General features: G+C 52.1%; 1 protein-coding gene across 6 annotated transcripts in view; it reads left to right on the top strand.

The window, feature by feature from the left end:
• Positions 1–20,932, top strand: part of LOC102456631 (TRPM8 channel-associated factor 2) — a 33,965-nt gene extending 13,033 nt beyond the window's left edge. For 4 of the 6 annotated variants that reach the window (XM_075900323.1, XM_075900314.1, XM_075900311.1 and 1 more), the window contains 5 exons: positions 612–706; positions 1,609–1,822; positions 3,192–3,431; positions 4,773–5,110; positions 14,508–20,930. In XM_075900323.1, coding sequence (XP_075756438.1) covers positions 612–706; positions 1,609–1,822; positions 3,192–3,431; positions 4,773–5,110; positions 14,508–14,762 — 1,142 coding nt within the window. In that variant the 3' untranslated portion in view covers positions 14,763–20,930. Of the gene's footprint in view, positions 1–611; positions 707–1,608; positions 1,823–3,191; positions 3,432–4,772; positions 5,111–14,507 lie in introns of all 6 variants that reach the window. The other 2 variants (XM_075900339.1, XM_075900332.1) reach the window with 2 other exon arrangements.
• Positions 20,933–21,337: the final 405 nt, after the last annotated feature.

Genomic DNA, 21,337 nt, shown 5'->3' with positions numbered 1-21,337 from the left:
CTTGTGAAGATGTTGGGGTAGCTATTTCAGGATACCTCTGGTATTCCAAAATAACTTTGATGTGAAGATATACCTTAAGAGTCTTGCTGAAGTACACTTGAATAACCTTAACTGCAAAGTAAGGGAGGGTTTCTGCTTGAGCACTATAAAGAGCTCTGTGAATTCAGCTGCTTATCACAGCTTTACCATCTCTGCTGGGCAGCTGATGCTTGCAGCTCACTAGGGTGGCTGTCCAGAAACAAGTCTCGCTGTAGTGAAATGCTAGGGTACCCATGCTTTAGTTAGGGCTAGAAAGAACAAGTCCTTTATGTTAAAATGTCTTCTGTGTTCAGCCAAGCAGCACATTGCCAGCAGGTCTGGTAACAGGCCACTTCTGAGAGTTTGGAGCAAGAACAAAATATTGGATTCTTTCTTAGCATTCTGGAAACCCCAAACTGCATGACTCTAGCCAGGCAAATGGGCAGGGGCGGAGAGTGCCCAGTAAGGCTCAGGTTGTCAAGGGTATTTTGGTGTCTAACTCCCATTATTTTCACTGTAAGTTAGGTGCTTGCATGCCTTTGAAGACCTGATCCGAAGTGCCCTGTAATCAAGCCTTCTGCCATTCCCTACAGGTGGAGCAGCATGGCTGAGTACAGGACTTTACCTACCTGATGGGAACACAGCAGTGATAACGTTTCCTTGCATGGCGATCAGTGCTGGTCTGCAGGTGATTTCTGTTACACTGGTTGACATGTGTCAGGGACCTACACAAATGAGATGAGCTGAAACTGTCCTCAAGAATCGTTTTGTTATGCCTAGCCCTGCTCCTTTCTCATCCCTTATCTTCTGCTGCCATTTGCTCACTGTTTCATGCCATCACATTTTAAAAAATCAGTTCTTCTGCCCTCTCTCTTGACTGTCATATTCCTCCCCATTTTGCCTCGCTGGTTAGAGTATTTCACAGCTCTTGCTGCTCCTTGGGGTGTTGTGCTCTGCACTGTGCGTCTACTTCATGATAGCAGTGCACAGAAGTCGGGGAGAGGATCAGGCAGCCACTGATGCTGCTCCAGGACCTTTTGCTGTAATAAATTGCAGTGCAGACATCAGTGCGCTATGTTACTGGAGTCTGAGATTGGGTCAGTGTTTCTGGAGATGCCAGAGGCAGCAGACTGTCAGCATCCCCCTCATCTATTGCACTTTCTCCAGCTTGCATCTGCTTTGCTCTCAAGGGACAGGGGCATTCAGTCACTACGACTGTGTCAATCAGTGGCCTCTGTGCTGAGGTTCTGATGAGGGAGGCATTCCAGCCTGGGTCCCCAAAGGTGCCAACACCTAGTGACAGCAATCAAGCCACCTGAAATACCTTGAAGGACCTTAGCCTCAGTGCTGGGGAGGCAGGTGGCTTTGTGAGGGGCATAGCTGCCCTGATAACTGCACTGAGCTTTATGAACCTGCTTCCTGTGCAGCAGCCAGACAGCAACTGCTTTTGGGCAGCTCAGGGCAGGGCTGCAATCAGTGCCCTGCAGCTGTGTGAGTGCTATTGCAGGCAGGCCTTAAGAGGGGGTGGGGAGGCTGTAGTTGGGAGACTGGAGTGCCTGACCCTGCTCTTCCGGCCCTTCTATTCCCCAGGTGCAGATCGGGTGTCACTCGGATGACCTCACTGCTGCAACAGAGCTGAAACGGCCCCCCATGGTGATACACAAGTGCCAGGTCAGCTGCCAGAAGCAGTCAGTCTCCTGCCTCTGGGGTGGCCTCATTTACATCATTGTGCCAGGAGGAAGCCGCCTGGGCAAAGTGTCCATCACAGTGCAAGGGGCAGTCAAGGTTCCCTACTTCCGACTGGGTAGGTGTTTATCCCATGGGGCCTGTCCCCGAGTCCTCCCTCCAAGCGCTGCGCAGGGACACCCAAATCAAAATGCACAGCTTTACATAAGACTGGAATCCAACACTTACAATCCAGATTGACTAAAAAACAACAAACTGCGACGGTCATTTTTTCCTTTTTTTTTTTAAAAACTTTGCTGAAATTGTCAAAATTTTGTATTGCCCTTTTGAAAGATTTCCACCAGCCCTAGGTTAGCATTAAACAGATCTGCCCTTTCCTTATCCCTCTCCTCTCCTGCCCCTGTGTGGCAATTTCATGTCACTACAATAGGAATCAATAACTGCTCCTTTAATGTGCTCCATTTTTCACAGCTGGGTATTTGCTATTTAAATACATGATGGGAAAATCAGTACTAGATGTGGATGCAAAGAACAGCGGTTCACGTAAAGGTAGGAGATAATCCGAGGTGAAAGTAGGCTGATGGGGTGCACCAGATTCTGGACCAGCCCACATACAGCTGACTTTTTGCTCCTCCTTGTTGGTGGCCATACTAATAGGGTCTGGTAATGTTGCCATGGCAGCACCTTAACGTCACTGCTCCTGCAGCGCTTCCAGACCCTATTGGCCGGGCAACCAATGTGGGAAGCTAAAGGGACAGCTACCCCAGGGCCCAGAAATTTAAAAGGGCCTGGGGATCCCAGCCATTCGGCAGCATCTGGAATTCCCAGGGTCCCAGCCTTCTGGCTATGAAGGACTGGTGGGAGGGGTCTACCCCAGCCATGCCCCTTGGGCCCAGAGCCAACCCCCTGCCCTCCTGCTAAGGATACTAGGCCCAGTGCAGGGTGCACTAGTAAGTCCTGGTATCTAATTTCACTCCTGGAGATAATAACTAGACAGGAGGCTCAGCAGCAAAATGAGCCAGGATGATCTTGCACTTAAGCCTGAGAAGTGGAAAATTTGAGTACTGTCCTTGGCTCTGTCAGAGCTTTACTGTGTGACCCTGGGCAAGTCACTTAATCACTCTGTGCCTCAGTTTCAAGGGAGAATAGGCAGAAGGGATGGATCAGTCGATGATTACCTGTTTTGTTCATTTCCTCTGGGGCCTTGACATTGGCCACTGTTGGGAATCAGGATACCGGGCTAGCTAGACCGTTGTTTGACCCAGCATGGCCGTTCTTATGCTACTACCGGGGGTAAGAGGATAATGATACGTTTTAGGAGCATTGAATGATTAATGCACTTGAAAGTGTGAAGTGCTCTATACATGCCAAGGACTGCTCTCCTTCCTGAGAGGAGCTCAGGGTGAAGTTGCACATTTGCAGTCCATACTCAAGGCATGTAACTGGGAGACTGGGGTATGTTTAATGTGGTTTCCATGTTGTTACAGGAGATACCTGTAAATGCCAGTGGCTGGCCAGCATCCGGCACTACCCTGCTCCTTGGGCCGAGCTAGCTACTGAGAACCTTATCCTGACGGTGCCAGCTGACAGCATCCGCCATATAGAGAACCCAGAGCCTCTTCTGACCATCTGGGACCAGATCATGCTGGCTATAGCTGAGTTGGCAGCAGCCCCCACCAAGTTCCCACGGCCAGAGAGGATTGTAACAGACGTCCAGATCTCAGCTGGTGGGTCTATGGCCATGTGGTCTGAGCAGGGTTTCCAAAAGAAGTGGCCTTAGGCAGTAACTTAATTCATTCAACACTTTTGTGTTAAACCAAAAGTTCAGACAAATGCAGCGAGTCAAATAAACGTGCAGCATTGCACGTTTCTAGTCCCTCCTAGTGCTTCTCGGTGTCCATCAGGGTGTCCAGGATGGATCTGCTGAGGCAGAGTTCTGTTTGGCTTTGACGAGGGACTGTGACCCTCTTCTTACCGGGCAGTTCTGCTCCCTGGGCTTGGTCAGAGTCAGAGCTGCTGACACTAGTGCTCAGCTACATAGTTGTTACTACAGTGCAGCTTGGCGCGAGCGCTCTGGAGTCTGTTTCCCCCATCTGTCTCAGCAACAGGATTGTGTGTTAAATGTCAGCGATGGGGCCTTCCCGTTACACCTGCCAAACCTACTGAAAATAAGGTTCAGCAGCAATGTCACCGAGAGAAGAATTTTTTTTGCCTCTTTCTGGTCTTGATCTCTTGTAAAATGTTGCTGGGGGCCATTGAACAGCTTTGCGCGCTTCCCAAGAGGTGATAGAGCAGGAAAGGAAGCGATTCCTAAAATGCAGATATAAGGAGTGTGTGTGGTTTGTGAAGTATGTCAGGACCCATCCGGAAGACACCTTGTCCAGGGCTCTCAGAACTGGACCTGGGTCTTCCTGCTCTGCTACAGACTTTGTGTGACCATGGGCAAGTCACTTAGACCACATGGCAGTCAGAGGGTATGATTGCAGCTCATGCAGACATACCCGCACGATCATTCATCTACCTCGCTCAAGTACTGAAGCTGCAAGCAGTACAGAAATTAGTGTGGGCTTTGTGCGAGCAATAAGCCGGAGTCAAGAGCCAGCTTGTGAAGCCTGCAGCAAAGCACGTTGTGGTGCAGCCTCATGGTGCCAGTACCTGCCCTAGGGAGATCCCAGCTTGCTAGGGTATGCTCGCATAAGCTGCAGAGGCATGCTTCAACTGCAGTGCAGTTTCTGTGTCTGAATTCCCATCCATACAATGGGGATCACAGTCCAGTCCTGCCTCATGGGGTGTGGTGCAGAGAAAAACATTAGCGAGGGTTGGGGCTCCTATAAATATCTGACCTATGTTAAAGGCGCTATGGATATGGGCAGGACCTGCAGTTTAAAATAATTGCATCCACAGTGATCAAATGCACCACAAGCATAATACTGGCCATACCGGGTCAGACCAAAGGTCCACCTAGCCCAGTGTCCTGTCTGCCGACAATGGCCAAGGCCAGGTGCATGTCTAAGATTGATCTGGGGGTGAGCTCTCACACTGCCTGTGGTACTATGTCTTCCCTCCAGGCTGGATGCATGCTGGCTACCCCATCATGGGCCATCTGGAGTCAGTGGAGGAAATGGTGAACACGGAACACATGCGAGCCACCGGCCTGTGGGGTCCCATCCATGAGCTTGGGCACAACCAGCAGCGGGCAGGCTGGGAATTTCCCCCTCACACCACTGAGGCCACCTGCAACCTGTGGTCTGTCTATGTGCATGAGAAGGTGCTGGGGATCCCCAGGGACCGGGCCCACCCAGCCCTCCAGCCGCACTGTCGGAAGGAGAGGATAACAGCTTATGTGAAGGAAGGGGCACAGCTGAAGGACTGGAGCGTGTGGACTGCACTGGAGACATATTTGCAGGTAACCAAGGGAAACACGGAGTTGGAGATGGAGGGAAACACCTTCAGGGTGGAGTCTGCAGCTCATGCAAAGATTGGTCAAGAGCTTAGGTCTGTAAAACACCTGCAGGCACATGAATGGACCAGTCTGCCCTAAGCTTTCATGGGCAAAGACCCACTTCATCAGATGCATGTAGTGGAAATTTCCAGAGGCAGGTATAAATATGCAGGCCAGGATCAGGCTGGAGATGACAAGGTGGATCCAATCAAGGAGGATGAGGCCCACTTCTAGTAGCTGATCTGGAGGCGTGAATTCCAAGAGAGGAGAAGCTGCTTTTGTAGTTAGCAAGCCATTCACAGTCTTTGTTTAATCCAGAGTTGATTGTGTCAAACTTGAAGATGAAAAACTGAGCTACAGTTCATCTTCAAGTTTGACACAATCAACTCTGGATTAAACAAAGACTGTGAATGGCTTGCTAACTACAAAAGCAGCTTCTGCTCTCTTGGAATTTACGCCTCCAGATCAGCTACTAGAAGTGGGCCTCATCCTCCTTGATTGGATCCACCTCGTGGCCTGCATATTTATACCTGCCTCTGGAAATTTCCACTACATGCATCTGACGAAGTGGGTCTTTGCCCACGAAATCTTATGCTCCAATACATCTGTTAGTCTATAAGGTGCCACAGGACTCCTCGCCGCTTTTGCAGATTCAGACTAACACGGCTACCCCTCTGATACTTGACGGTCTACCCTAGTGTTTCTCCAGGCACTCCCTCTGCTGCTGGACTTTGGCAGACAGCATCGGCTGCTTTCCCTTGGTGGGCAGGAAAACGGGAGCTGTTGGTCTGGTTCTTTGCATGTTATGCTCTATGGGTGGTTAGCACCTAGCTACCTTTGAGGACATGGGCCTGGTTTGTGTGTGCCATCAGTGAGATGGGCTAGCACCACTGCCTTCCTTCTCAGGGCAGAGTGAGGAGAGACACACAATGATCGTGAGGTGCTCAGTTACTAGGGGAGTGGGAGCCAGATTCATATTGTGGGCAGATAAGAGTGGAGGAGCTGCAGAACATCTGCCTTTCCCTTCTCCCTTACCACACCTAGAGTGGCCTGAAAAGGAGCCATTGGTTGGACTGGGGGAGAGTAGTGGTGGCAGGTCTTCCACAGCTGGGCGAGGAACATATGCCAGTGTCCTTTGCAGAAACTGGAGTCTGGCCTAGGTAAGAGCAGCTTAGGTAGTGGGGACAGCTGTGGGGAGTCATGGACCCTCCATCCACCTGGGGTGGGGGCGGGGGGCGGGGAGGACATGAGAGCAGCCCCAGCCAGTGTTTTCACCCCTTCCCTAGGACAGATGGAGGGTCTGCAGCTCTCCACAGCTGCCTGGGTGTCTCTTAACATGGCTTGGCTGTGGCCCTTCAGCAACCAAGGCCCCACCCCTACATCTGGCCAAAAACTGGATCTGAATTGGGATGAGGGCTACTAGGTGTCTGGTTTTTTTACTGGAATACAGGATCGAAAAGGGACATGCCAACCAGGCTTTTATAATTGTGGTTGGCGGCGCAGCAGGATCCCCGGGCTAAGGCAGGATCCGGTCCCTCCCTGCATAGGCTCCACACGGCTCCTGGATGGAGAGGTTCCAAGGACCCCCCTCCAGCTCCACAGCTCCCATTGGCCAGGAACTGTGACCAATAGGAAGTGTGGGCGCAAGGGCGGTGCGTGAACACTCCCTCTGTGGTTGTCTGTGTGTCTAGGGGCCACAGGGGCCGGACGGCCACTTCCAGGGAGCCACAGTAAGTGCTGCTAGGACCAGACCCCAATCCTGAAGTCCCTGCCTGCACCCGTAACCCCTCATGCTTGGCCCAACCCCAGAGCCTGCAACTCCGCTGGACCCTGCCCCCCAAGCTCCTGCCCCAGCCCTGTGAAAGTGAGTGAGGGTGGGGGGACCAAGCCATGGTGGGAGGGGGAATGGAGCAAGTGTGGGGTCCAGCTGGGGCAGGGGTAGAGTCTCAGGGAAGGGCGGGACGAGGGTGTTTGCTTTTGTGTGATTAGAAAGTTGGCAACTCTAATAAGTGTGAGAGCCAAGTGAGCAGCTCTGGGGAGCAGCAGATCCTCCATGTGCTCTGGGGGGGTGGGGGTCCTGGGTATGGGGACACAGGCCAGGGACTGCTTTGCTCCCCCAAGCACACAGAAGGGAACCCAGGCTTCCTGGTGTGGGTCAGTTTCCAGCTTGTCCAGAGGGGCAGGGCCTTGGGGGGAGGGGGAGGCAGTGGCAGACCATGGAAGGGGTGGGGCCTGCTGGACCCCTCTACCCAATTTTAGGAAGAATCCATCATCCCTGTCCTGAGGCTCTCATTTGTTGAGGTTCCTTGCCTTTGTGAGGAGGAGTCGGAGTCAGGGCCCATGCATAGCCTTCATCTGAAAACCTACGACTTGTCATGCTGATCAGAGCTGAGGTCCCTCATGTGTGGTGCCCTGTCTCTGACCTGGGCCTCCCCAGATGCTACAGAGGATGGTGTAACACCCCCTCCCCCATCATTTATTGCCGTTTATTTATATAGTGCCCAGGAGGTGCCTTACACATATATGAGAAGACACGTATGGGCCTGTCGGGGGGCTCGCCCCTGCCTCGGGGTTGCCACCCCCATCCGGGGCCTAGCTCGGCCCGTCTGGGCCTAGCCCTCAAAGTACACTGCCCCTCTCGTAGGGGAAATACGGCCCACCGGCCTAGTCCCCAAGTACACTGCCCCTCTCGTAGGGGAAATACGGCCCACCGGCCTAGTCCCCAAGTACACTGCCCCTCTCGTAGGGGAAATACGGCCTCCCGGCCTAGTTCACAGTTTGCAGGCCCCTGTTACCCTGCTCCCCACTTTGCAGGGTCTCGGGCAGCAGGGTTAGGGGGGTCCGGGCCCTCCCTCTCCACCGGACCCCGACCCAGGGCCCTAGTAGTGGCGGGTGGTTCCCACCACTGGCTCGGGGGGGCTCCTCCCCGCAACGCCCCGAGCCCTCAGGGGCTTCTCCAGCTCCCTGCCCTGGGTCGCTTCCTACCCCCTGCTCGCAGCCGGCCGCGGTCCCACCTGTCGGCGCCGGTCGCCCGGCTGTAGGGGTCCTCCCCCTGGCAGCTGCAGAGTTGGTGGAGTCCGGTCCAGCACTCGGGTCGCGGGTGGTCGGTCGGCGGCTCCGGCGTTGGGGCCGAGCCCGGCAGAGGCCCGGCAGCAGCACGCTCAGCTCCCCTGGCGACTCCTTCTCTGGCCAGTGGTCGCTAGCTCCTGCTCGGGTCGCAGTCTGCCCCTTCTGAGCAGGCCAGCAGCCTTTTATACCTTTGCTCCCTTTGGAGCATGCCCAGTAGGGCTGTGTGGGTGGGGCCCTCTCCGCCCCCGGCCCCAGGTGGTTTCCCTGGGCTTGAGTGCGGGGCGGGGCCGCCCCGTCACACCCCCCCCCCCTTAAGTGGGTACCTATCCCCTCGCCCGTTCCCGTCTCTTCTTCCCCCACCCTGGAAAGGAAATCAGCATTCGTGTGCGCCTTCCCTGGGTGATGGGTTATACTGAAATTGTACGGCTGTAAGGATAGGTACCACCGCATTAAACGGGGGTTCGTCTCTTTCATGCTATTTAACCATTTCAGGGGGGCATGGTCTGTCACCACCTGAAACGTGTTGCCCAATAAATAATATCTTAGGGCGTCTATAGCCCATTTTATTGCCAGTGCCTCTTTTTCTATGGTAGCGTAGTTCTGTTCTCGTGGGAAGAGCTTGCGGCTCAAGTATACTACCGGGTGCTCCCCTCCCTCTGCCTGTTGGGACAGCACTGCCCCCAAGCCTCTTTCTGATGCATCCGTTTGCAGTAGGAAGGGTTTTGAAAAATCTGGGTGGAACAGGACCGGGGCTTTAGTAAGCTGGTCCTTCAGTGTCCTGAAAGCCACCTCACAGTCTGCTGACCATTGTACCTTGTTCGGCTGGGTACTTTTCGTGAGGTCAGATAGAGGGGCTGCGATGTCCGCAAAACCGGGGATAAACCGGCGATAGTACCCCGCAAGCCCCAAGAACTGGCGTACCTGCTTTTTGGTCGTGGGTGTCTTGCACTCCTGCACGGCTTTCACTTTGTCCACCAGCGGTCGTACTGTCCCTTGCCCGACCGTGTACCCCAAGTAGGTTACTTCCCGGCGTCCGAGCTGGCATTTCCGCGGGTTGGCTGTGAGGCCGGCCTCCTTCAGGGACTTCAATACGGCTTCTAAATGCTGCAGATGGGCCGTCCACGTTGGGCTATAGATCACCACGTCATCTATATATGCGGCTGCGTAGGCGTGATGGGGCTGTAACAATCGGTCCATTAATCGTTAGAATGTGGCCGCTGCCCCATGCAGTCCGAATGGCATGGTCACGAATTGAAACAGGCCCCATGGTGTAGGGAAGGCCGTCTTCTCCTTGGAGGCTGGTGTCAGGGGGATCTGCCAATACCCTTTCGTCATGTCCAGGATGGAGAAGTATTCCGCTTGGCCGAGCCGTTCCAAGAGCTCCTCGGTTCGGGGCATCGGGTAGGCATCGAACCGCGAGATGGCATTCACTTTCCGAAAATCGATGCAAAATCGCGTCGTGCCGTCTGGCTTCGGGACTAGAACTATGGGACTCTTCCACTCACTATGAGATTCGTCCACCACTCCCATCTCTAGCATGGTCTGGAGTTCCCGCTGGACTGTTTCCCACATCTTCCTAGGGAGGGGCCTGTGTTGGTCTCGCACCTTATGGCCTGGCCAGGTAGCGATGTGGTGATGCGTGGTGTGGACGCGGCCGGGTTGAGTGGAGAAAAATGGCGCGAACCTCTGGGCCACTCGCTGTAATTCTCCCCGCTGTACTGGATTCAACTCGGGCCCCATCGTTACCTGAGCCTCCCCCTGGAGGTCCTCTACGGCTGGCCCGAGCTCTGGCTCCGGGGGATATGGGGTGACCAGTAGTCCTTCGGCGGTCTTCCACTCCTTCAAGAGGTTGATGTGGTATAGTCGTACCTCTCTCCTCCTCCCCGGCAGCCTCACTTCGTAGTCCACCGTCCCTATTCGCCGGACCACCTCGAACGGGCCTTGCCATCGGGCCAGTAGCTTGGACTCTCGGGATGGCAGTAGGACGAGGACGTGGTCCCCCGGTTCAAAAGAGCGGAGTTTGGCCCCTCGGTTGTAATATCGGGCTTGGACCTCCTGCGCCTGTAGGAGGTTAGCCCTGGCAAATTCCCCTACCTTCCGCAGGCGTTCCCGCAGCTGTAAGATGTAGGGTACTGTCCCTTGTACCCGCGATTCTTGTTCTTCCCAGCTTTCTCGTAAAAGGTCGAGTATTCCCCTCGGCTGTCGCCCATACAGGAGCTCGAATGGGGAGAAACCCGTTGACGCCTGGGGGACCTCCCGAATGGCAAATAACAAGGCTGGTAGGAGCTTGTCCCAGTGTCGAGGGTCCTCAGCCACGAACTTACGCAGCATCGTCTTTAGCGTTTGGTTAAAACGCTCCACCAGGCCGTCTGTCTGGGGATGGTAAACCGTCGTCCTCAGAGGGTGGATGTTCAGTAGCCGCGACAGTTCTGCCATCAGCCGGGACGATACATTGGTCCCCTGGTCGGTCAGGATCTCCTTCGGTATCCCTACTCGTGCAAACAGTTTAAAAAGTTCCTCGGCAAGAGTGCGGGCGGTGGTATTACGTAGGGGAACCGCTTCTGGGTAACGGGTGGCGTAGTCCACCACCACCATAATGTACTGACAGCCTGAGCTGGCCTTTTCTAGGGGTCCCACCAGGTCCAACCCGATCCTTTCAAAGGGGACCCCTATCACGGGCAGGGCCACCAAGGGGGCTTTCGGCACCCCCTTTCTACTGGTGAGTTGGCACTCGGGGCAGGATTCACAGAAGGCCCTCACGGCGTGGTGTATGCCCGGCCAAAAAAACCTCATCCCTATCCGTTGCAGGGTCTTTTCTCGCCCGAGGTGGCCAGCCCAAGGCAGCCGGTGCGCCAGCCGGAGTACGGCGTTCCTAAACCTGTGGGGGACCAGGAGCTGCCAGATGTCTTCCCCCGTCTGGGGTTCCCGGACCACCCTATATAGCCGATCTGCCTTCACACAGAACCGCGGGCCTTGGGGCTTATGGGGGTCTTGGCTGGTCCCCTCCCCTGGGTCCTGTACCTGCTCCCAAGCTCGACTCAGGGTCTGGTCTTCCCTTTGCTCTCTCATAAAGTCGCCCTCTACTTCTAAGGCTTCGACTTCCTCCTCCCAGGCGGGGTGGTCTCCCCGGTTCGGTGGCAGGCCTGTCGCTGTTCCTGGGTTCGGCCTCTCCTCCCCCCTTAGACTCTTGCCTTGGGCGGCTTCCTCCAGGTCGTGTGGGGGGGTGCCCTGCCCTGGCACTGACTGCTGTCCCCACTCCCGCAACACCCGGCCTAGGCCTCTCCAATCGCGGCCTAATATCACGGGGTAGGCGAGCGTCGGGACCAAACCCACGCTATAGACCCCCACCTCCTGGCCATCATCTAGCTGCACCCATGCTGTCGGGTACGCCCGTACGTCCCCGTGTACACACAACAACCGGATGGGGCCCCCGGCTGGCTCTGGCTCAGATATTAGGTCGGCCCTAACTAGGGTCTGGCTGCACCCTGAGTCCACCAGTGCCACCGTGGGGTTCCCTTCTACCCTAAGTCTCACCACCATTTTAGCAGGGTCCGTTGGCCCCCTACCATGTTCTACAATTGGCGCTTGCCCAAAGGGGCAGCCCCCGGGGGGCACCGCCCTTCCCTGGGCCCCCAACTGGCTCGCGACCTCCCGCTCCCATCGGTCCTGTCGCTCTTGTAGGCCTGCCAACTGCCTCCGCAGTTCAGTCAGGTCCCCTTCATACCGCTGTCGCCAGATCAGCAACCCCGGTTTCTGTCCCCGGGGTTCTCGCGGCCCGCATCTACCAATCCCCTTTGCCAGCCCCTCTGTCCAGGGGCGGGGTCGCGTACCCACATTCTCCACCATGTGTCGGGGGGCTCGCCCCTGCCTCAGGGTTGCCACCCCCATCCGGGGCCTAGCTCGGCCCGTCTGGGCCTAGCCCTCAAAGTACACTGCCCCTCTCGTAGGGGAAATACGGCCCACCGGCCTAGTCCCCAAGTACACTGCCCCTCTCGTAGGGGAAATACGGCCTCCCGGCCTAGTTCACAGTTTGCAGGCCCCTGTTACCCTGCTCCCCACTTTGCAGGGTCTCGGGCAGCAGGGTTAGGGGGGTCCGGGCCCTCCCTCTCCACCGGACCCCGACCCAGGGCCCTAGTAGTGGCGGGTGGTTCCCACCACTGGCTCGGGGGGGCTCCTCCCCGCAACGCCCCGAGCCCTCAGGGGCTTCTCCAGCTCCCTGCCCTGGGTCGCTTCCTACCCCCTGCTCGCAGCCGGCCGCGGTCCCACCTGTCGGCGCCGGTCGCCCGGCTGTAGGGGTCCTCCCCCTGGCAGCTGCAGAGTTGGTGGAGTCCGGTCCAGCACTCGGGTCGCGGGTGGTCGGTCGGCGGCTCCGGCGTTGGGGCCGAGCCCGGCAGAGGCCCGGCAGCAGCACGCTCAGCTCCCCTGGCGACTCCTTCTCTGGCCAGTGGTCGCTAGCTCCTGCTCGGGTCGCAGTCTGCCCCTTCTGAGCAGGCCAGCAGCCTTTTATACCTTTGCTCCCTTTGGAGCATGCCCAGTAGGGCTGTGTGGGTGGGGCCCTCTCCGCCCCCGGCCCCAGGTGGTTTCCCTGGGCTTGAGTGCGGGGCGGGGCCGCCCCGTCACAGGGCCCCAAAGACCTATCAGTCTCTTTTCCTTTACCTGGGCAGGGTCTGTTTAGGAGAGGATATGACATGCTTTCTGTATGATCCCTGCTATCACCCAAGGATGTGAAATTGCGGTTACCAAGCTAATCGTATAGTCGATACAATTTATCACGGCTTGTGTCGGTTCTGGGAGCCACCCGCGCTGTGGCTCTGCATTTTAAATGTAGTAAGAGCTGCCGGGCTCTTCCTACGTTTAAAATCCAGAGGCGCAGCATCCCGGACCAGCGCGAGCCAGGACTGCTCGGTCCCGACTCTTGCTGAGTGCAGCGGCCTCGGTTCACGGCAGACAGCCCTGGCTGACAGGAACAGGAGTTGCTTGGCGGCAGCAGCCCCTGCCCGTGGGGGGGGGGGGTAGAGCTCCCCACTGTGACCCCAATGGACAGGGGCTGCTTCACAGCAGCCTCCCTTATTTCTGCCCCCTGGTGCCTCTGATAGAGGCAGTGGGGGAGAGGGAAGACAGCACCCTGGAGACGGTGCTGGGGCTTTTAAGCTAGCTCCCCCCACCACTGGGCTCCTGTTCCCCCACCCTGCTGCTGTGGGGGGCAGGGGAGAGAAAGACACAGCCAGGAAACAGCACGAGAGGAGACTGAAGCAGTCCCTGTTTGCCCCATGCTCCCTGCGGCGCTTTTGCTTTTGAAATATAACAAAAGCCCCAGGGGGCTCTTGCTGCATTTCAAAGGCTGAAGCCCCACAGTGGGAACCAACATGAGTGGGGACTGCTTCAGTCCCCTCTCACACCTTTCCCTGCTGTGCCTCTGCCTCTCCTGTCCCCACAGAGACAGTGGAGGAAGGGAACTGGCTTTTAAGCCCACTTCCCCGTCACCCGCGCCTACTTCTCCCACCCCTTGCTGCCTCTCTCTGATAGAGGCAGCAAGTGGGAGGGGGGGGGAGGAGTGACTGGTCGAGTCACTACTCCACTGTCTGATAAGCTTATGCTTATCGGATAGGTGACTAGTCACTTACATCCCTACTGTCACTTCTAATTTAACCTAATCTTGATCATTTACCCAGCCCATGCCTGATCACCCTTTTCTTTGTGTTAAATACTCAATCATTTTTATTTTTGAAAACAAGCCCCCAAATTCCCATTCCATGCCAAGGTATTCCCCATCTAATTCTGCCTTCCTTTCCTCTCTCTTCCATCCGCTATCCCCCTACACCCAGCCTTTGTACAACCTCCCTCTGACAGTCCTCTCCTTCCCTTGTGCAAATCACCTTCCATTGTACGTATTAGCAGTGGGCCCAGAAGGCTGCAATAGATTTCTAGGGCTAGGAAGCCAGGTCACTGCTGCTTCCACCGCAGCTTGGACGGAGGATGTTTCTTCCTGTCCAGAGCACATTGTTGTATGCCCTGAAGATTTGTCACCCTTATAAGTTTTTCTCTTGCCTAAAGTATCTGCAGGTACCATTTTTAAATGAAAGCTTCTGCCATGGTGGAATAATTCATGCCTGTGAAGTGAGAAGCACACATAATCACAGAGGTTCCATTTAGATCAGCAAAGAGTTCCTTCTTCATATTCATGAGGTGTTCATTAATATTGCTGATTGCATTTTGGGATCAAGTACAATGTCTCATGTTACAGTCTGGGACCACTATGATATTTTTAACCCTCTTCCTTCTTGCTTCTCAGCTGCAAGAGGGCTTTGGCTGGGAACCATTCATCCTCCTCTTCTCTGAATACCAGGCAATGCCCAATATTCCCCAGGACAACTCTGCCAAGATGAACCTGTGGGCAGAGAAGTTCTCTCGTCAGGTGAAAAAGAATCTGGCTCCTTTCTTTCTGGCCTGGGGATGGCCTATCAAGGAAGAAGTCTCCTTGGAACTGGCTTCTCTACCGAACTGGGAGGAGAGTCCAATGAAGCTGTATAGACGTGAGAAGAAATAAAATCAGGGCACGTACAGGAAACCTTTGCGTTACAACGGACTAACTTGTGACGCCCCGCACTTACGACCATTTTTGTAAGCAGACTTATGTCCTCAGCCCGCATTGTCAACGAGGGTTCAAGTTATGATGCCCCTGACTTGCGACGCTTCCCCAGGAATTGATCGCATCGCAAGTTGGGGGCTGCCTGTAGTCTCTAAAATGAATCCAACAGCCTCTTACATTTTTTTTAAGATGTACCACAATTTGCATTAGTTTAGATCAATGGTTCCCAACCTTTTTTATGCCAGGGACTGGCAAATCCATTCACAAATCTTTGGCAGACTGGTAACATTTTATTAGCATATTTACATATTCATTATGCAAATAATGAATATGCAAATCAACGTTACCTAATCACCTAGCCCCAATCCAGCCCCTTGTTCCCCAGTGCCTAACACCCTTTGACCCGCACCCCTACACCCCATGCCCTTTGACCCTTTAACCTCTGACCCTTACAGCCCATGCCAACACCCTCTTGCCCTGTGACCCCACTATGCCCTCACCCAACACCTATTTGGCTCCCCACCCCAACACTCTCCAGAGCGAGGCTGCCCACCCTAAGGAGTGTGGCTGTTACTGCCATGTGAAAAGGGGAAGTGGCTATTGGCAGCGCACGCACTCCTGCCTCTTGTGTGAACCCTTCCCTTCTCCAAGTGCGTCTTGTGCCCCCATGGGTAGAGGGCGGGGAGCATGGAGCCCCAATTGGGCTGCCATTACAGAGGGGGGAGGAAGGAGAGAGGCGCCTCCTCCTCTGCCTCCTCCTGCTGCCACCAGCAAAAGTGGTCACACGGGCAGAACATGGAGCCCTGACTGGCTGCCATTTCCAAGGAGGAGGGAGGTGCCTCTTCCTCCTGCCGCCACCTCAGGTGTAGTGCTACCGACGGCAAAAGCGGGCAGGGGGAGGGGCTGTTGGCAGTGCACATGCTCCCTCTTCTTTCACACTCCCTCCGTCCCCAAGCGTGGAGGAGAGAGGAAGGCACCTCCTATTCCGCTTCCTCTTGCCATGTCTCAGCCACCATGGCTGCTAGAGCGGAGCCGCTGCGAACAGCTGGCTTGAGTTTCCGCAGCTGCCATGGCCCAGCAGGCAGCGGTCTACAGCCCAATGGTTGGGAACTGCTGGTCTAGGTAGCTTCTGCTGCCTCTGTGCAGTGGGGTGGTCAAGATGACATCTCAAGGTCCCTTCCACCCAAACGTTTCCATGATCATGCCAGCACACTGACTGATTCTGATTTTATACCCACAACCTTTGTCCTTTACTGAATGGTGGGACATATTCTTGCTATGCCCTGAATTCTATAGTTTGTTACTCTCACTGTGTAAAGTTCCCCCTGTGTCTGCAAACATCTAAATGACACTTAACGTCCACATAAACCCTAGTTTGAGGACTTAGAGCACAGGCTTTGTGCCAACCCTCTACCTAGGAGTGAATTTAATTCTTACTGTGCTTACTTGCTGCATAACGTGTCTCACCATGCTGATGGGTGGAGTAATCATGGGGTTCAAGGATTACACAAAAGAGATTCATATCCTTAATGCTAACAATGGCAAAGACAATATTGATTTCTAGTGTATTGTTTTTAATGTAAGTAGCAATAGACCTTCAGTATACATTTCATTGTTCTTAGTTCTTTTTAAGACTGTATTTCTCTAATACTGAGTAAGATTCCACACGCAGTCAGAAAATCTCATATGTTTTTACAGTGGCCCTTATCTGAAATCCCAGATACTCATAACTCCTTTCCACTGTGCCTTGCTGATTTTCATTTTTCTTCTGACTTGGATGAATTCCTGATTTTTCTGGGATATCTTCTTGGCAATGCGTTGGCTTAGATTTCTGTGTCATGTTCCAAAGTTACTTTCTATTCTTTTTCTTCCAGACTGATATGAAGTGTTCTTCCAGTAGACCATTACCCCTCGTTCTCCATGCAAGAATTCAGCCACTGAAATCATACTTTGACCTTGTTTTTAAGACTCAAAATGCAATTTAAATGGTGTTTAGATTTTTGTGCTGACTCTACATAAAGGGATACATTTCACTCTTTGTGAGTTAATAAGCAGAAAACAAAAAATGAATGGATATAAACAAATTGCTCACAATTCTGCCAGTTGTATTATAGGACTTTCTTGCTTAAGATGGGATTATTTATTTTTCCTCACCAAAATGAGCTTGAAAATTCAAAATAGAACAGAGCCACATTTTAGCTGATATGAATCAGTGTAACTGTTCATTTCAATAGGGCTATGACAAATTATGCCAACTGAGGGTCTGACTTGAAGTGTTTGGAGACTTACTTGGATGAAATCCAAATTTAAACTGACCGATATCATTCTACCCAAAGAGAGAGATCAGTTTTTTAACCAAAATATGCTATACTACAAAGTGGGGGATAATTCTGAGTAATACTGGCATATCAGGGAGTTGAACACTGAAGTTCAAAGATGCTTTGCTGAGCACTCCCAAGTGCAGGATTGGGCCTTTGTCAGGAAAGCAGGAAGCCTAATCAGTAATTGCAGCAACAAAACAAGAAAATGTTGGGGTAGCAGCCAGTCTCAAATAATAAACAAACATTTTATAGCTACTATGAAACACTACGTTAGGGAGTAGGATCAAACCAAATAATGTGCTGTCCAGAAGAAGACTGCATTCCTGCTGAGAATAGCCCTTTAAGGAATTGAAATGGACAAAATAAAATTGAGCTAGAGGCTCCATTAACTTCAGACTAAATAAAGCCAGTGACTAAAGACCTTACCCTTCCAATAAACTCTGCAAACCAATACGTTCACTTATGAGCTGTTCAAATTAAATATAGATTTACTGGCTTCATTCGTACAGTCAGCTTGACTTTGTTGAAAGATTACTTGCTAGTGTCTGTTCTTGGTACCTATTCCCTTGCTACCAAAACAAACAGTACCTCTTGATACTGGCAAATCAAGGTTGATTTTACTTCCATAGTATAAATCAGAATCTAGCCAGTACGCTTGCTGACTGATGACAAAATATATAGGCACACTAATTCTTCAACACCAGGGCATGTAAAACAAAAAAATCTTTGAGACCAACAACATTAGAACTCTTATTAGATTCTTTCCTGGCAATTTTTGGCTAGAAACAAATTGCACCTAAGCAAGGCTTTCCTCCTTAGTGATTGTAAAGCATTTGATATCATTGAATGAACTGCTGCTTTAATTATAGTTCTAAGCTCTGTACCATAAACCTCAGGTATCCATAGCCTCAGATTCTGCTCATTCAGGTGAATCTAAAATAAGAAGGCAAAATTCCTCCATTTTTCCAGTTGATTACTCCAGTCCTTGAACTTCTGGCAAGAACCATAGAAAAGGATCCTCAAATTTAAGGTTTAGTAGATGAAAGAGTTTGCAGATTAAATTATTATACCAATCATCAGATATTTGAATAATTTATACATCCATTAACCATTTCCCAAGTCCTTCAGGGCAGGGGGCTGGCGGTGTGGAGGGTGCAGGACTTAGGGCAAGGCCTTGGGAATGTGGTGTGTGTGTGTGAAGGAGGCTGAGGGTGTGTGTGTGAAAGAGTGAGTGTTGGGGAGAGGCTGATGGGGGGGGATGTCCTATCAGGTACAGGCCTTTTCTCTCCCCCCAGTTCCCTTCCTGGCTGTTAGGGGCATCTTTTCTCCTCCCCTCAAGTGCTGCAGCCAAGGCCCGAGAGAGGCAAAGAAAGGATTTGGGGCAGGGGAGCTACTTACCCAGTGTGCTGTCAGGCAATATGGTGGAGCTCCAGCCCTGAGGGCCACTCCCTTGTTGGTACAGCTGCCCCCTGTGGACACTCTGGAGCAGTGTTTCCCAACTGGGAAGCAAAAGTAAGGGTTCCATGAGAACTCGGCACTCCCGCACTCCTGTTATTTTGGAATAGACATACCCTGATTCCCCTGTGCTAGACCCCATCTAACTCTGATATTTTACTGTGGACCAGAATCACAAGATGGACTTAAATGCCATGCTGTCCAGCAGAATTCACAACTCTGACTTAGACACCCCAGCTCGCTATATATTCAATGGGGAGAATAAGTCAATAAAAAACATATTTGCAGAAGCCAGCATGTTGAGCAAGGAGATGCCTGCCACCCATCCTTAATTCTTATCCCTTTACCATCTGGGTACTGTAGTTAAATACAGATTGCTGATGTTTTAACTTTTCAGGAGTTGTCCCCTGTTCTTTTCTATTGCCTTATTAAATTCAACCTCTCCCATCAGAAAGTTAGTCATTGCTTTTTGTGTATGTGTTATTGGATGGTGTTTTTATTGCACTCAGGATAAACAGAAAGGGTATGTCTAGACTACATGCCTCTGCCAACAGAGGCATGTAAATTAGACTACCCTACAGTCAATGAAGCAGGGATTTAAATATCCCCCGCTTCATTAAAATAAAAATGGCCACTGTGCTGTGCCGTCTCAGCTGATGGTCAGCACAGTGTGGCAGTCAAGGGAACACTAATTTACTTTGTGCAATCTCCACAACATTAGACATGTTTATGAAATTTTATGTTAAATATGTTTCCAAAGATTTTAGGCATAACAAAGGCTTTTATATGTTACTAAGCTATTGATTTTGGTGGAGGCTTTTCTTAAAATTAGTTAATCAAATAATCAAGTATTGTACCAATGTGGACACAAGAACAAATGGATATAAGCTGGCTATTAGGAAGTTTAGACTCGAAATCAGATGAAGGTTTCTAACCATCAGAGGAGTGAAGTTCTGAAACAGCCTTCCAAGGGAAGTAATGGGGGCAAAAGACCTGTCTGGCTTCAAGATAAAGCTAGATGGGTTTATGAAGGGGATGGTTTGATGAGGTAACATGATCTTGGCAATTAATTAACCTTTCACTATCAGTGGTAAATAGGCCAATGGTGGGAAGATAGGAGTTGCTATAGAGAACTTTTTTCTGGGTGTCTGGCTCGTGAGTCTTGCCCACATTCTCAGGGTTCAGCTGATCACCATATTTGGGGTCGGGAAGGAATTTTCCTCCAGGGTAGATTGGCAGAGGCCCTGGAGGTTTTTCGCCTTCCTCTGTAGCATGGGGTACGGGTCACTAGCGGGAGGATTCTCTGCATCTTGCTGTCTTTGAATCATCGTTTCAAGGACTTCAATATCTGAGATATAGGTGAGAGGATTATTCTAGCAGCGCGTGGGTAAGATTCTGTGGCCTGCATTGTGCAGGGGGTCAGACTAAATGATCAAAATGGTCCCTTCTGACTTTAAAGTCTATGAGTCTAAGTAAAAAGAAAGGAAAACTTATTTGTCCAGCTATCTGGAAGAAAAGGGATGTTGTCCCTTTTAAGGGCTTTCTTCAACATGGGGGTGGAAGGAGAGCAGGGATGGACAGAAAGGACAGGAAGACTTTGGAAGCAAGTTTTTGGACTATAGTAATTAAAATTAAAATGTGTATTTGTTATATGGGCGGTCTTTTGAAGAATTTATTTAAAAAGCTGTATGTCTGAAGAGCCAAGCATTTAAGGCTAACACTGAATATTCAAAGTGTGCATCTAAACATCTAAAAATGTGCTTTTTATAATTTTTAGCAACAAACTAGTGAAATATTTAAAGTGAGGTCCAATAGAAATATTGCAATAATGCAGGACTGCACAACTGTTTTTGTCAGTACATTCAGAAACTGATAGTATATACACCTCCAGGGGGGCACATGCCTGTTAAATGGCCTAATTATCATTTAGTGTCTCTTTCACAGCTTCATTGTTATGCTAATAGATCTGGCAAGCTGGAAGCCTTTTCGCTTTTCAGTTATAAATCCACTCTGAGGGAAGACTCTCCAGGTTAGAACAGCCTGCTGTGGGAGCCTGTAGGAATGGTCAGAACAGGGATAGGAAGGGGTAACAGATAGAGCACTAAGATGCAGGGAAGGTAGTGCCTCCCCTTTCCTCTTATACCCACCACCCCTGAAGGGAGATATGGACCAGAGTGCCCTCCTCTGGCAGCGTCACGCCCATTATTACCTGTCCCTTTCAAGATCACCATCACTTGGGGCCCATGTCCCTCCCAGACCACAGAACCCCTTCCTTCTGAATACTGCTGTAGGGCGGTGCCCACATATACATTCCTCCCCTCCTGGGAGACCTAATTCCCTTAAGCCAACCACTCAACTCAGTGACCTACTGCTGTCCTTCATCTCGCCCCTCCTCTCAGGGGCAAACAGCAGTCAGAATTGTCTATTCTCGCTGGCCGAGGGGGTGGAGCCTGCTGCCTATTTCTTTCGCTAGCTACATCTCTGCAACCCCCAGCAGCTCTTGGGTCCCTGTGTCAGAGCCGGAGCCTGGGTGCTAAACTCTCTGGAACCCTGCTGGCTTGCTTGCCTCTCCCAGCACTGCTCTGTCTGTGGTACCTAAGGTCCTTTAGGCAGCAAGTCCATCTCTCTCCAGCCCTGGAGAGAGATTTAAGTGCCCTTGGCCCTGCAGCATTTTTTATAGGGCCTAGCTTGGCTCTGATTGGCTGTCATCTGCCTCGTCCTGATTGCCCCCCAGCCACAGCCCTCTCTACGGGCTGT

Source organism: Pelodiscus sinensis, chromosome 1, assembly GCF_049634645.1.
Source record: "Pelodiscus sinensis isolate JC-2024 chromosome 1, ASM4963464v1, whole genome shotgun sequence".
NCBI lineage: Eukaryota > Metazoa > Chordata > Testudines > Trionychidae > Pelodiscus > Pelodiscus sinensis.
Note: the sequence above shows the minus strand (reverse complement) of the source record. Positions and strands in the feature narration are given on the sequence as shown.